This window comes from Dama dama, chromosome 24 (assembly GCF_033118175.1).
Source record: "Dama dama isolate Ldn47 chromosome 24, ASM3311817v1, whole genome shotgun sequence".
Lineage (NCBI taxonomy): Eukaryota > Metazoa > Chordata > Mammalia > Artiodactyla > Cervidae > Dama > Dama dama.
In genome coordinates, this window is record NC_083704.1 from 18,493,869 (window position 1) to 18,509,484 (window position 15,616).

Sequence of the window (15,616 nt, forward strand, 5' to 3'; positions counted from 1 at the left end):
CCATGACGGAAGGTCTAGTGTAGTCACTGCCACCAGGCCGTTGACTGGATTCCTCCCCTCCACATCCAGGGGAGGTCAGCACTGGTCTTTGCTGTCAGGAAGATGTGTCCCCAAACATTGGTGACAGGCAGATTAGGTCTGCAAAGAGGAAGTCTGTGAAACTGTACCCTTGGGTAGCCACATTGTTGGACCCTCCTGCCATGTTCATTGTGTGCAAGGACTCACTGAACAAACACTGGGGAATAGCCTTCCTCACTGATGGCTGAGAACTTCTGCAGAGATATTCAAATGACATCACACTCAGGTCCTCAGAAAGGTCTGCACACACCTCTTCCTCAGACCTCCTTATCCCTGATCTCCCAATTCTGTTCTCTCCTATCCTGCCGTTCTGTTGGTTACTGTCCATGAATTGATGTCAGGCCCATTCTTCCAGACATCTCGTGGCCCAGACAATGTGGAGGATCAATACACAGCTTGAAATCCTGCCCACCAGCAGGATGACCCTCACTGCCATCTTTCAGAGCCACCCAGAGTGGGGCTGTAATGCTACAGCTGTCCACTTCTGGTTGGTGTCAATGATGCTTTATAGAATCATCTACAAATCCAGACTGAGGCTTTTCCTCTTACATTGGTTGATCATCAAGAACTTCCCATGAGGATGTAGGTGTGGACTAAGGGGGCGGCAACAAAGCAGCAGACACAGGAGATGGGGAGAAGTCTGAGTTACCCACTCATGCAACTAAAACCTTCTGGAACTGACTGGGTCTGATTTCTTATAGCATTCCCACTTGACAGTGGGTCCATATTGTTCATGCAGAGCCTAACAAGAAGCTCAAAGCTAGCTTCTCTTGGGCACATGGTCACTTGATGTCCTGTAGTTACGCATTCAATACCAGGGCCCGGTAGCCTGCAGGAGCTAATTCTCAAACGGAGACCTGTTACTTGTGGAGGAGGGTGGCACTCTGCTCTGACACCCTTGAAAGCCTTTGTGGTGCTCCTCCTAGAGCTTCCCTGAGGCCCTGGATGGCATCTCTGTTTGCTGTAGGTGCTTTGATGCCATTGGGTCTGTTGGGTCCTGCATAAACCAAGAGACAGCCTCTGGCAGTACTGCCTGGCCTTGCGACAGAGCCGTCTCTTGCCCTGGACCCTTCTTGAAACTGGATGATGACAGTTTATTTAGTAAATGGCTGAGAGCAGCATACACGTATGTTTCCACATGTCATCTTCAAAATCCAAATTCTTTAAGATGCTATCTCCATTTCTTTGTCTTCCTTTCACATGTTGAGGCCATTGTTCATACATGTATAGACTATATCTCTGAGTTTCAAAGTCCTTTATTGAGTTTTAGACACTTAGGCATTTTGGATAATCTTAATCTGGCACAAAACAGCTGGCATTTACTAGCACCACTTGTGGCAGGACCTGGTGAGATTTGGCAAGGGTTCTTTTTGATAGGCTCCTCTCAAATCAATCTGAATGTTGAGTTTTAGGTCAACTAAGATCATGGCTTCTGGTCCCATCGCTTCATGGCAAATAGATGGGAAAAAGTGGATACAGTGGCAGATTTTATTTTCTTGGGCTCCAAAATCACTGTGAATGGTGAATGCAGCCACAAAATTAAAAGACGCTTGCTCCTTGGAAGAAAAGCTATGACAAACCTAGACAGTATATTTATAAGCGGCGACATTACTTTGCCAACAAAGGTCCTTATAGTCAAAGCTATGGTTTTTTCCAGTAGTCACATATGGATGTAAGAGTTGGACCATAAAAAAGGCTGAATGCCGAAGAAGTGATGCTTTCAAATTGTGCTGGAGAAGACTCTTTGGACTGTAAGGAGATCAAACCAGTCAGTCCTAAAGGAAATCAACCCTAAATATTCATTGGAAAGATTGCTGCTGAAGCTCCAATACTTTGGCCTCCTGATAGAAAGAGGTAAAGACCCTGATGCTGGGAAAGATTAAGGGCAGGAGAAGGGGGCAACAGAGGATGAGATGGTTAGATAGCATGACCAACTCAATGGACATGAGTTTGAGCAAATTCCAGGAAACAGTGAAAGACAGGGAAGCCTGGTGTGCTGCAGTTCATGGGGTCACAAAGAGTCAGACATGACTTAACAACTGAACAACAACAGATCAATCAACAAACCAAAGCCATCAACTCGTGAGTAACCATTGAGCATGCCACTTGTGACAAAGGACAGAGAAGACCGGTCTCCCTTTAGAGAGTTATAGTCCAGATGCCCGATGAACCCCCATGGCAGGGCCCAGCCTAGAAAGGCTGTGTGTACTGGTCTTTATTGCCAAGAGCAGTAAAGCCTGCCCCTCCTGCCAGATGCCATCTTGGGAAGGAGGGAGCGGGAAGGAGCTGCCCACTGGGAGTTGAACTTTGACCTGCCTGAATATTTTCCAAGAGGAAAAAGTTTAACTTGGGAGTAAATAGGCAGCTTTGAGTCATCGTCTCTGTTTTCTTCTCAACTTCGAGCTCCCACCTAGACCACTACAGTGGTTGCAGCTGCCTGCCTCTGTGCCTGTCCGTGTCCACCCCAGCTTCCCATCGCTACCTAAGTGACCCTGCTGCTCCTACTAAGTCAGTTCAGTCGTGTCCAACTCCATGTGACCCTGTGGACTGTAGCCCACCAGACTCCTCTCTTCCATGGGATTCTCCATGCAAGAGTACTGGAGTGGGTTGCCATGCTTTCCTCCAGGTGATCTTCCTGGTCCAGGGATCGAACCGGGTCTCCTGCCTTGAAGACAGATTCTTTACTGTTGAGCCCAAATGTTGGATCTCAGCTTGCTCACTTATTTAGGACTCTGCAGTGACTCCCAGGGCCCTCAGGAGAAGTTGGCACTCTTTAACATGGCTTCACAGATGCCCTCTGCAACCCTGCAGCAGACATGCTGAACCAATGCATGTGTGTCGCCAAGGGAAGTCTCTGCCTGTCCTCCTCCGTCAGCCTGGATACCAACCAACTCTTGCCCGTCCTGGCCCGGGCCCAGGCAAGACCAACACCAGGAAGTTGCTCCATCTCTTGCTCCTGCCTTCTCTCTTTTCCCCAATCCAGGGGCAGTGGCTCCCGACTCATTCCTGAGGTAGCCCTCACCACTTTATGCCTGATTGTCCTTTATCTCTAGTTGTCCCAGCCTCTACTCAATGAAGGTGTACACAGTGCTCAACCCAGGTCCTGAGACTAAGTTCCAATGTCACCCTCGGAGGTTTGCAAACTACAGACCCAGGCTCTGCAGCTGTTATTTGCTCTCACTGTAATTGTGCTGTTTAGATATACATTGATACTTCTAAGTAAGTACCTGGTAATAGTTTGCTCTCTTTAGAAGGTAAATATTCTCCTTTTCTCACCTACTATTATTTTGTCTTAATCCCTTTGTTTTGAGAATAGTACATTTTAGCCTACGGTGTGATCACAAATTTGGAATTGATGAAGTCTGAATTAGTGAAGCTTTAATGTCCATTTTTTCATAGTCTTATGTGGTCAAGTTTGAAATGCAGCCGGTTGCCAACTCCTATCTTGACACACTTTTATTACAGTCAGAAGAAATCTACCAGATTTTATATAACAGAGGAAGCAGAGGGCATCATTATCTAGTTGAAACTGAAGAGGAAATTCTTAGTGAGCTGAAGAGCTGTGTATTTTTATCGAGTGTTCATTAGCTGTCCTCTGTGCAGGGGATCAACGTGAAAACACCCAAAGGATGGGAAGCAAACAGAGGAAAAAGTCCCAAAGGCAAGAGAGGCATCACAGGGCTGCCACTGTGACCAAAGGCTCAGGAAACAAAAGGAGGGGACTGTAGGCACTGCTCTAACTCAAGATGGCAGAGAAACGCACTGAGCTCTTCTACAGACCTGTTAGTTTGGTCATTGCAGATGAGGACAGAAAAATGCAGTCAAGGTATATAAACCAGGTCATTTTATTTGCCAATAACATGTAATGTGTATATGTGTCCACATTCGCCAGAGTTTCCAGAAAAACAGAACCAATAGGATATGTGTGTCTATATGTGTGTGTGTGTACATAGGTATCAAATAAAAATATTTATTATAAGAAATTGGATCACATGATTATATAGGCTCACAAATCCAAAGAAAGGGAGCTGGAGACCCAGGAGAGGCAGTGATTTAGTTTCAGTCTGAGCTCGAGGCCTGAGAACCAGTGGTGTAATTTCAGTGTGCGGGCAATACTGAAGTCCCCCGTGAACTCCGTGGAGCATTCCTGGGGCTACGGGGAAGCACACAGTAAGAGTCTGACAGCTGGGCAGCTTTCAGTTTAGATCAGGTTTTCTCAACCTTGGCGTTACTGACATTTTGGAATAGATAATTCTTTGTTGCCAAGAGCTGTCCTGTGGATCACTGGGTGTTTAGTAGCAACACCTGGCCACTACCCAGTAGATGCCAGTTGCGTACTCCCACTAGAAACAACTAAAAATCTCCCCAGACCTTGCTAATGATCTCCTGGGAGGCAATATAGGGTACTCAGTTGAGAACTGCTGATTTAGACTTCCATTTTATGTCCCCTACCCCCTTCTCTCCTGCTAACTCCATCCACTCTGTGCTCAGCACATGGGTAGGTATGTGCGTGTCCATCTAACACCATCTGAAACATCTCTCCATACCTGCTGCTAGCAGAGGCTATCAAAGTAGCTCCCCCACTTTTACCATACTTAACTTCTGAAGAAGTTTCCATCAAGATCCAATAGGTAGAAAACACCATCAAATCTCAAATGGAGGGGGATAATGAGATCTCCCAACCTCCCACTAATTTTCAACTTCTAGAACTGCTCTCATTTGCCAGAAATAAAACTATAGTGTCAATTCTGTTTGATGGGGAAGGAAGTTTTGCCTAAAATAGCATGAACTTGGAGCCTCCATGAGGTGTCAGGAGGGTCAATGGTTCAGATGGAGCTTGTCGGGCTTATAGGAGCTGGTGCCTGGCAGTCTCAGAGTGATGGCATTCAGGCTACAGGAAGACATGGGTTCCCTCTTACACTGCTGGTGGGAAAGTAAACTGGTACAGACACTATGGAGAACAGTATGAAGGTTCCTTAGAAAATTAAACACAGAACTACCACATGATCCGGCAATCCCATTCCTGGGAATATATCCGGAGAAAACCATAATTTGAAAAGATACGTGTTGATCTGTCAAAAACCACTACAATATTGTGAAGTAATTAGCCTCCAACTAATAAAAAGAAAAAAAAAAAGAAAAGATATGTGTTGATTTGTGTATATTGATCTTGTATCTTGCAAGTTTGCTGATCTCAGTTTTTTGGTTTTAATTGGTTTTGTGTATGTGTATTCCATTGAATTTTCTATATGGGACTATGTTTTCTCTAAATAGATATGGTCCCAATTTACTTCCTAACTTAGATGCTTTTTAGTCCTTTTTCTTGCCTAATTGACCTGGCTAGAACCTCTAGTACTATACTGAAGAGAAGTGGTAAGAGTGACAATCTTGTATTCATGACATTTGAGGGGAAAGCATCTATCCATTCACATTAAGTATGATGTTGGCTGTGAGTTTTTTGTAGACAGCCTTAATCCAAGAAAGTTCCCTTCTATGAAGCAACTGGCAAGGGATTAATCTCCAAAATATATAGACAGCTCATGCAGTTCAATATTAAAAAAAACAATCCAATCAAAAAAATGGGTGGAAGATCTACATAGACATTTCTCCAAAGATATGCAGATGGCTACAAAGCACAGGGAAGGATGCTCAACATCACTAATTATTAGAGAAGTGCACATCAAAACTACAATGTATTACCTCACACCAGTCAGAACAGCCATTGTCTAAAAATCTGTGAACAGTCAACACTGAAGAGGATGCAGAGAAAAGGGAACCCTCCTATACAGTTGGTGGGAATATAAGTTGGTGCAGACACTATGAAGGACATACGGAGGTTCCCTAGAAAACTAAACACAGAACTACCATATGACCCAGCAATCCCATTCCTAGGCATATATCTAGAGAAAACCATAATTCAAAAAGATACATGTACCCCAGTGGTCACTGCGGCATTGTTTCCAATAGTCAGGACATAGAAGCAACCTAAATGTCCGTCGATGGAGGAGTGAATAGAGAAGGTGTGGTACATATATGCAATGGAATGTTACTCACCTATAAAGAAGAATGAAATAATGCCATTTGCAGCAACATGCATGAACCTAGAGACTGTCATACTGAGTGAAGTAAGTCAGACAGGGAGAGCCAAATACTATATGATGTAGGTTATATGTAGAATCTAGAATAATGGTGCAAATGAGCTTATTTACAGAACAGAAATAAAGTCACAGATAGAGAAAACATACATATGGTTACCAAGGGGGAAAGGGATGGAGGAATAAATTGGGAGATTGGGATTTACATATACACACTACTGTACATAAAATAGATAATTAATAAGAACATGCCATGTATCACAGGGAACTCTACTCAGCGCTCTATAATGACCTGTATAGGAAAAGAATCTAAAGAAGAATGGATACAGGTTTATGTATAACTGATTCACCTTGCTCCACGGCAGAAACTAGCACAACACTGTAACTCATCTATTTTCCAATAAAACTTAATTTAAAAAAGAAAGCTCCCTTCTATTACTATATCAGAAAGTGTATTGGATATTATCAAACACTTTTCTGTATTTATTAAGAAGATTATGGGATCTTTGCCCTTTATATTCTATTAACATGCTACATTACATTGATTGATTTTCACATGTTCAACCAACCTTGCATTCATGCCATAAATCCTTCTTTGTTATGGTGTACCTAATCCTTTTTTGTATGTTGCTGGATTTGGTTTGCTAATATGTTGTTGAGGATTTTTTCATCTGTATTCATAAGGGATTTGGGGTTATAGGTTTATTTTACTGTGATATCCTTGTTTGCTTTTCATATCAGGATAATACTGGTTTCTTAAAATGGATTAAGAAGTATTTCCTCCTACTCTACTTTTGGGGGAAGGGTTGGTGTTAATTTTTCTTTTTTTAATGTTTGATTTTCTTTGTGGTAGCTTTTATCATTAATTCAATATCTTTACTAGTTATAGATCTATATATAATTTCTATTTCTTCTTGAGTCAGTTTTGGTGAGCTGTCTAGGATTTTTTTTTTTTCATTTCATCTAGGTTATCTAATTTTCTGGCATACAACTGTTCACAGTATTCCTTCATAACCCTTCTTATTTTTGTAAGGTCAGTATTGATGGCCCTCTTTCATTCTTGGTTTTAGTAATTTGAATCTTATGTTTTTTTTCTTGATCAGTCTTGCCAAAGATTTGTCAATTTTGTTGATCTTTTCAAAGAACTGACTTTAGATTTTATTTTCTCTGTATTGTTTTTCTATTCCGTTGGTTTTCTCTCTTTATTATTGACTTCCTTCTGCTTACTTCAGTTCAGTTTGCTTTTCTTTTCTTTTTTTTTTTTAATCTTTTAAGGTAGAAGACGAGGTTATAGATTTGTCATGGTTCCTTTTTAACATAGGCGTTTATATCTATAAATTTACCTTTAAGCACTACTTTAGCTGCATTCCATAAGTTTTGGTATGTGTGTTTTCATTTTTATTTATCTCAAGATATTTTCTTATTTCTCTTGACTCTGGTTATTTATAGTACATTAATTTCCATATACATGTGAATATACCAAATGTCTTTGTTATTAATTTCTAATTTCCTTCCATTGTAATTAGAGATATATTTTATATTATTCAATTCCTTTAAATGTATTAAGATTTATTTTATAGCCTAATGTATGGTCTATCTGCAGAATATTCCATGTGTACTTTAGAGTGTATGTTCTGCTGTCATGTAGAGTGTTCTGTAGATGTCTGTAAAAGCTACGTAAATTATAATATGGGTTAACTTTTCTATATCCTTGCTGATGTTTTGCTAATTGCTCTATTACTGGAGGTTGATATCAAAATCTCTATTATTGCTGAATTGTCCATTTCTTTTTTTAAATTCTGTCAGTCTTTGCTGAATAGACTTCCTTTAGTATTTCTTGTAAAGCAGGTCAGCTGATGGTAAAATCTCTGCGTTTTCGCTTATCTGGAATGTCTTGTCTTAATTTATCCTTAATTTTTGAAGGATACTTTTCTGGATATAGAATTCTTGGATAATAATCCTTTTCTTTCAGTTCTTTGAATATATCATCTCTCTGCCTTTTGACCTCAATGATTCCTGATAAGAAGTCAGCAGTTGATCTTACTAAAGATCCTTTGTGTGTGATGAATCATTTTTCTCTTGTTACCATCAAGATTCTGTATTTTATTTGACTTCTGATTGTTTGACTATGATGTGTCTAGATATGCATTCTTTGACTTTTTCCTATGTGGAACTTGGAGTTTCCCAGGTGGCTCAGTGGTAAAGAATCTGCCTGCACTGCAGGAGACACTGGTTTGACCCCTGGGCCGGGAAGACCCCTGGAGAAGGAAACGGCAACCTACTCCAGTATTCTTGCCTGAGAAATCCCACAGACAGAGGAGCCTGGCAGGCTATAGTTCATGGGGTTGCAAAAGAGTCTGACATGACTTAGGAACTAAACAACAACGAAGAGTTTGTGGAGCTTCTTGAATGAGAAGACTAACAACACTTTTCATCAAATTTGGAAAGTTATCCACCATAATTTATTCGCTATTTTTCTATTCCTTTCTCTTCCTCCTGTTAATATCATTCCCAGGAGAGAGATGTGACACCCCTGGTCCAATCAACTATGCCTTGTTGGCATGACCATGTCTTCTCTGGGCCTTTGCTGTGTACAGGTAAAGAATGAGTCTCGGAGAGGGGGCTATTCGTGGCCGGGACAACACCCTTGAAGGTGGAAGAATGAAAGTGAGTTCTACAGCCCAAGCACCACTTACTCAAAAGAAGTTTCAATGCAAGTACATCTCAGACCACTTGTGCTTTTCTTTCTTTCCTTCCCAGGCCAACTTCTTTTTTTTTTTTTTAAACCACCTGATAACAAGAGTCTTAAATGGGACAGCCCTAACATTTTGATTCCTTTGTAGAAGTAAGAAATTTCTCTTCAGCTGTAATCAAGATCTAGTGATGGTCAAAGAGGGAAGCCCCAGCAGTATTTATTTACCCTTTATTGTCTTTAGGACTTCGGATATTCCAACTTAATCTCTTTACCTCTCTCTGTTTATCAGGCGCATCACACACACACACACACACACACACAGTGGATTTGTAAAGATTCCATTAATGCATTTGTCCTTTATGCATCTGTTCTAGGTTCCTTTCTAGAATGTCACTTGTGTAAACCCTGACCCTTCATGAAGAACTTCCCATTGTGTGTGTATTTCATATTCTTGGAATGTCTGTTTTTTTTTTTTTTCATTTGCAAGGTTTGTGCTACCTAGTTTCCTATAGAATCATCTATATCCTCCGTCTAGTTCTATTCAAGAACAGTATAGACAATTCTACCTTTATTTTGGTTTTCTATGTGTAAAGTTGTATCCATCTGCTTTCCTTTTTAAGTCATCAGCTTCTTCTAAAGCTCAGATAACTCTGTAGCTTCCTATGATAATTGCATTTTAAAAACCTCAGCTAAATCAACTCAGTAATTATATTACAGTAGCTACTGTAGCTTGTCATCATGGGATGGACTTAACGGCAATAGTTCTCAAATAGTCATTTCTTTGGATGTGAAGAGGCAGTTGTTATTAAAGAAACAGGTATCTGCAGACACATGCATTTGACAAATACAGAGTTAAACGCAGACTGGCTCTTTAGTGACAGACTTCTTAGAGGCTCTGATAAGCTTATATGCGCTGTACATCCCCAAGAGGGCAATACAGTGTGAGGCATTCCTCTCTAGTTTATTTCATCTCTGAGCTCTCCTTTCTCAGAACACTCAGAACAGGAACAGTGACCCGAGAAACACTTGTTAGGGAAATGGTGATGTAATTAAATCTTGAAGTTTATTAATTTTCTCATTACTGAATTTTAAAATGTATTCTCTCTGCTACCTTCTTATTTGAGTATAAACCAGAGAAATCCAGAAGTGGGAGCACCAAGTCTGAAAGTCAGAGCATCTGAACCAGTTTTGTGTCTGGGAAATCATTTCCCTCTGGGCTTACACTCTCCCATCTGTAAATGAAAAAGTCAAACCTCTGTGACCTCTGACTCATGGACATTGAGGCTTTTCTAGCCCTACTGATGTCCTTTCTCCTATGATGTAGGAAATCTAATTGTGTTTACTGTAAAAAAGGGAAGACGCTTTTACTATTTCCCCCAAAGGGTTTCTCATTATTCTCTGTCTTATCCATTTACAGCTGCTTTGTTTATTTCTCTACAGAAACCATTTATGCCTCTTGAGTCCTGATCACTTAGATTTGATACGATCAAATTTGCCACTTCTGTCTCGTCCAAACTGGGCATCTTAGAATCTCACTTTGAATTCTCAGAACCCAAAAGCCAGTGAAGTGAAGGGGGCAGGCATATCACCTTCTGGGAGACTCCAAAGTGCCGTTATCACCTTTAATGAGGTGTTTTAAAGGGAGAAGTCAGTCTGCATTTTCTTCCTGCTCATCGGGAGACTAGAAGACGGCAGCTACGAAGCCTCCCCTCTTGAGCAGCCCAGGGGTGGGGTCTTATTCCTGATTCACTTCCTCAGACCAGCAGGTGCTCCAGGCTCTCTTCCCACCCATATGTGATTATACCCAGTCAGATCTCTCTCCTTCACAGAGGGCCCTTTTTGTTCTGTATTGCTTTATCACATTCATTCTTAAATATATGTATTCTTGGTTTTCTGTGCTTTTGAACTTTATATAAAAATGAGTCATACAGTTTGCATGCTGTACATGCATATACATGTGTCTTGTCTGTCTCAACAGCATGTTTTATTAGAGATTCATGCATGTGGAATATACCTTTAGGATGTTCTTTTTCACTGCAGTGGAGTATTCCACTGGCATGAAACAAGCATACACTATTTGTTTATCCTTCTTCCTGTTTATGGTTGTTTGAGATGGTTTACAGGTTTTACTTATTTATATTTTTTGCTCTTTTGAATGTTACTGTTACTAATGTTCTTCTCTTAGGATGAGCTATGTGAAATAGGAGTTTTTATAGGTCCCCATTTATTTCATATGATTCAACCCAATTCCTGTCTGTTGGTGCATATTTGCAAGATGATGTCTGAGAAATATACCTACAGAAATGCTGAGGTACATGCATCTTCAATTTTGAAAATGAGGCCTACTTGTGTTACAAAGAGACTGTAGTAGTTTGTACTCACTATATCAAAATTGTCCCACCTCCTAGTAACACTGGATAAAGACAGTTTTGGTGTATATTAAATATGGTTTTAACTGCAATTCTATAACTACCAGTGAAATTAGCATCTTTGGATATGTGTATTTGCCATGTCTGTTTCTTCTTCTGTATAAAAATGTGGACGTGACTTCAGAACTGGGTAAGGGTAGAGCATGGAAGAGTTTTGAGCTGTATGTTAGAAAAAGTCTAGGTTTCCCTTAGGAGACTGTTAGTAGAAATATGAATGTTAAAGGTGATTATAGTGAGGACTTGGGAAGAAAAGAGGACAGATGGAGAGAAAGCTTCTCTTATATTAGAGAACACATATATCATCATGAACAAAAAGTTGATAGAAATATGAATGTTAGAGGTGTCTGCTGAGGTTTCAGAAAGTAATGAGAAATATGTAATTGGAAACTGAAGGAAAGGCATTCTTGGTTATAAAGTGGTCTAATTTTGTTCCAGTGTTTTATGTAAAGTAGAATTTGTTAGTGACTGTGGACTTGGATAGTTACCTGAGAATTCTAAAATAAGTATTAAAGACTGGCTTATGCTTGCTGCTATAAAGAGACATGAGAGGAGAGAGGTAAAGAAGACAGAATTGTTCCACAAAAGGATCCGGAACTTGCAGATTTGGAAAATTCTCAGTCTACTCATACTGCAAAAATGAGAAAGTCTGTGTAGAGAGAGCAATCAGGGTGTGACTGGACAACCATTTGCTTATGAGATTAGACTGTGGCTCACAGATCCAGTCAACCGTTGCAGCAGAAACCGGAAACAGGGATGCTGTTACCCAGCACAGATCAGTAGAGGATCCTCCAGTCTGATGGCTTGGCCCCCTGAAAACTGCATGGGAAGCTGATAAAGTTTTGGAGAATTTACGTCGACAGAGACACTGCCAGCTTAAACTAAATAGAGACAGGATAACTGAGGGAAGGCTGCTGGACTTCTGAGAGGCTACAGGATGGGCCAGCAGAGCTGTTTGGCTACCAACATGCATTATCCGTCAGGAAAGGGGAAGAATGATCCCGAAGACAAAACAGACGTCTGCGGGGGTGTCTCTGTCACACGGCCTGGGGAGGGCACTGTCCCTCCTCAGCTCCTGAGAGTGGGCCCTGCTGCTGGGGCTACACCCAGGGCCACGGGGGTGAGACCGCCGCCCTGCTGGACTGGGGGATAGAGCACGGAGCCAAAGAGAGTTATCCTTGAGCCTTAGACAAACGAAACGAGGAGACTCGTAGATACAGAGAACAAACTGGCGGTTGCTGAAGGAGAGGGGGTGGAGGGAGCAGATGAAATCGGAGAAGGGAATTATGAGGTGCAGACCTCCAATTATAAAATAAAGAAGTCACGGGAATGTAAAGTACACATAGGGATAAAAATATTAAAAATAAACAAATAGTAGATTATGCATGAAAAAAGTACACATGGGGAATATAGTCAATAATAATGTAACAACTTTGGATGGTAACCGGACTTGTTGCGGTGATTATTTCATAATGTATAAAAATATCGAATCACTGTGTGGTACAGCTGAAGCTAACATAGTATAGTATGTCAAGTATAACTTAATAAAAAAAACCTAATGGAATTTGCCCTGCTTTCAGACTTGCTTGAGACCTAAGCCTTCTTTCTCCTTTCCAACCCCTCCCCGCTAGAATGCAATGTCTCTCCAATGCCTGCCCCACTACACTACTCTGATAGCAGATAACTTGTTTGCTTCCACAGGTTCACAAGGGGGAAGGATTTTTGCCTCGGGATGAATCACCTATACCTAAGGTAGATGATAATGAGATGAGATTTTTGGACTTCGAGTTGATGCTGGAATAGGCTAAGACTTTTGTGGCTGTTGGGATGAAATGATTGAAATGTACATATGAGAAGGACGTGCTATCTGGGGGTGGGGGATGCAAAGGGTGAAGAGTTACAGGCTGAGACAAATTCATATGTTGGAGTCCTAACCTGAGCACCTCAGATTTTTACTGTATTTGGAGATAGAATATTTAAAGTGGCAGTTAAGTTAAAATGATGGTATTAGAGTGGACCCTAATCCAATGCAATTGGTAATCGTTATAAGAAGAAAAAACTAAGACATAGGTGTGCACAGGGGGAACTCCATGGGAAGATACAGGCGGAAGATGACCATCTGTAAATCACGGAGACGGACTGCAGGAGAAGTCAACTCTGCCAACATCCTGATCTCAGACTTCTAGCCTTCAAAACTGGGAGAAAATACATTTCTGTTATCTAAGCCCCCTTATCTGTGATGCTCTGTTACTAGCCAGCCGTTATACCTACGTGCATGCCAATACCACTCCGTCCTGACTAATGTAGCTTTATAATAAAGACATTCAGTATTGAGCAGAGGTGGTAAGAGTGGTCATTCTTGCCTTTTTCCTGATCTTAGGGGGAAACAGTCAGTCTTTCATCACTGAATTTGATGCTAATTGTAGGTTTTTGTTTTTATTTTTTTAATGCCTTTTATATGATGGAGGAAATATTCTCTAGTCTTAGTTTTCAGAGGGTTTCTATCATGAATGGGCACCAAAGTTTGTCAAACGCTTCTTCTGCATCTCTTGAACTGATCGGATGATTTTTCCCTTTTATTCTACTTATGTAGTGGGTTACTCTGATTTTTGAATGCTGAACCACCTTACATTGCTTAGATAAAACTCACTTGGTTATGGCATGTAATAATGCTTTTGAAATCTTGCTGCATTGGTTCCACAGATATTTTTGTGGAGAATGTTTGAATTTATGTTTGTGATGCCCTTCAATTCTGGGCACTTTTCTGGAATTATTTAATTTTACCACTGGGTGCAACCATTCACTAAAAAAAATTTTTTTTAAATATAGTTTCCCATAATTTTCAGGTATGCACCTCTGGGGAGGTGTTTCTTTGAAATATACTTTCTGGTGCTAAGAAAATGTCTAAAAGTATTATTTTACTATTTTTTTTGCAGAAGAGAGTTTATCAATTTCTAGTTTGTATTTCAGTCATGTGATATAAGCTTCAGGAGATGTACAGGATATTTTTTTAAGTATGATTTTTTTATCTTGCAATTATGGGTAATATTTACAACTTGAGACTTCAAATCACAGAACTTGAGAAGTTTTGGATATCATCTTTTGGCGTTTTACAGAAATTTACAGCAGATCTCATGTACACCTCATTTTATTGAAAAGAATAATTTATCGTTTTTTCCCCTAATTTAAGAACAGGGATAAATAACAGTGTTGATGATCAGTTACCTTCTCTTTTTCTCTGCAGCCTTGCTGAAGTTGTCTCTAAATATTTGCTGAGTATGAGAGCAGAGCAGGAAACCACCTTATATAAACACTGTGTTTAATTCTATTTAATAACAACATTGGTTGATTTTATTCGTGGAGAACTTTTTTGTCGCCCTCAATTTGTGGTCTCTCCTTTGATTTCTCAGGTCTTGTCCCACCGTCTGTGTTTGGTGTTAAATCATGGGGAGGAAGCTGGACCTGTCTGGTCTGACCGACGATGAAACAGAGCACGTCCTCCAGGTGGTCCAGCGAGACTTCAATCTCCGAAAAAAAGAGGAGGAGCGTCTCAGGTGAGATGCTCCTATTTTGCACCTGGGTACATTGAACCATGTGTGGACAAGTGAAACAGGCTTCCTGATGGTCCTTGCTGTCAGCCCTGTGTTCAAAGTGTTTATGTCACGTAAACACATGTAAAAAGAGTGTCCTTCCCTCTGTAGTCAGGCGGACTAGCCTCTCTGCTGGGCATCACGATGTCAGCTCAGAAATGTGACTGTTCTCACTGGCAGATAACATTGTTGTTTGGCTGCTCCCCTGGTACATTGTTAGCTGTAGAATGGATGGAGTTTGTGATGACAGTCGCTGCTCTGAGCTTGCTCCTGGCTTTTATTTTCTTGTCCAGGTACTCTTGAAGAATAACCCAAGTGTTATATAAATGGGAGAATTAGACTCGCAGCTGTAAACTCTTCTGTTAGAGCTCTTGGCTACTCTGGCAAAGAAAGAGAGCTCTGAAGACCTGGTTCAAGGAGAGTGATCACCAGGCTGGGATGAGAATACCTGGCTCAACCTTGCCCCCTCATTTTATAGCAGGGAAAACTGAGACCCAGAGAGGAGGGCTTGTGACTCCTCTGCAGTTGATATTTTCTCATGGGATGTTCTTGGAAGTACTGTTGCTGCCTAAATTTGGAAGAAGAAAGAGTGATGGAAATGTGGTCAGTGCTGGGGTTTGTGTGTTTTAAAACCTGATGGCAAGTCCTCATGAGCTCCTGTCCTCCATAAACCTGTTTTTATGTTTGAATTTTTTTAATGTTTCTTTTTTTGTGTGTGTGTGGACCATTTTT

General features: G+C 40.8%; 1 protein-coding gene across 1 annotated transcript in view; it reads left to right on the forward strand.

Moving 5' to 3' along the window:
* Positions 1–15,616, forward strand: part of MYRIP (myosin VIIA and Rab interacting protein) — a 216,081-nt gene that overhangs the window by 14,785 nt on the left and 185,680 nt on the right. Inside the window, exon 2 of the mRNA XM_061127836.1 lies at positions 14,705–14,848. Within this exon, the coding sequence (XP_060983819.1) occupies positions 14,739–14,848 (110 nt within the window). The 5' untranslated portion in view covers positions 14,705–14,738. The remainder of the gene's footprint in view (positions 1–14,704; positions 14,849–15,616) is intronic.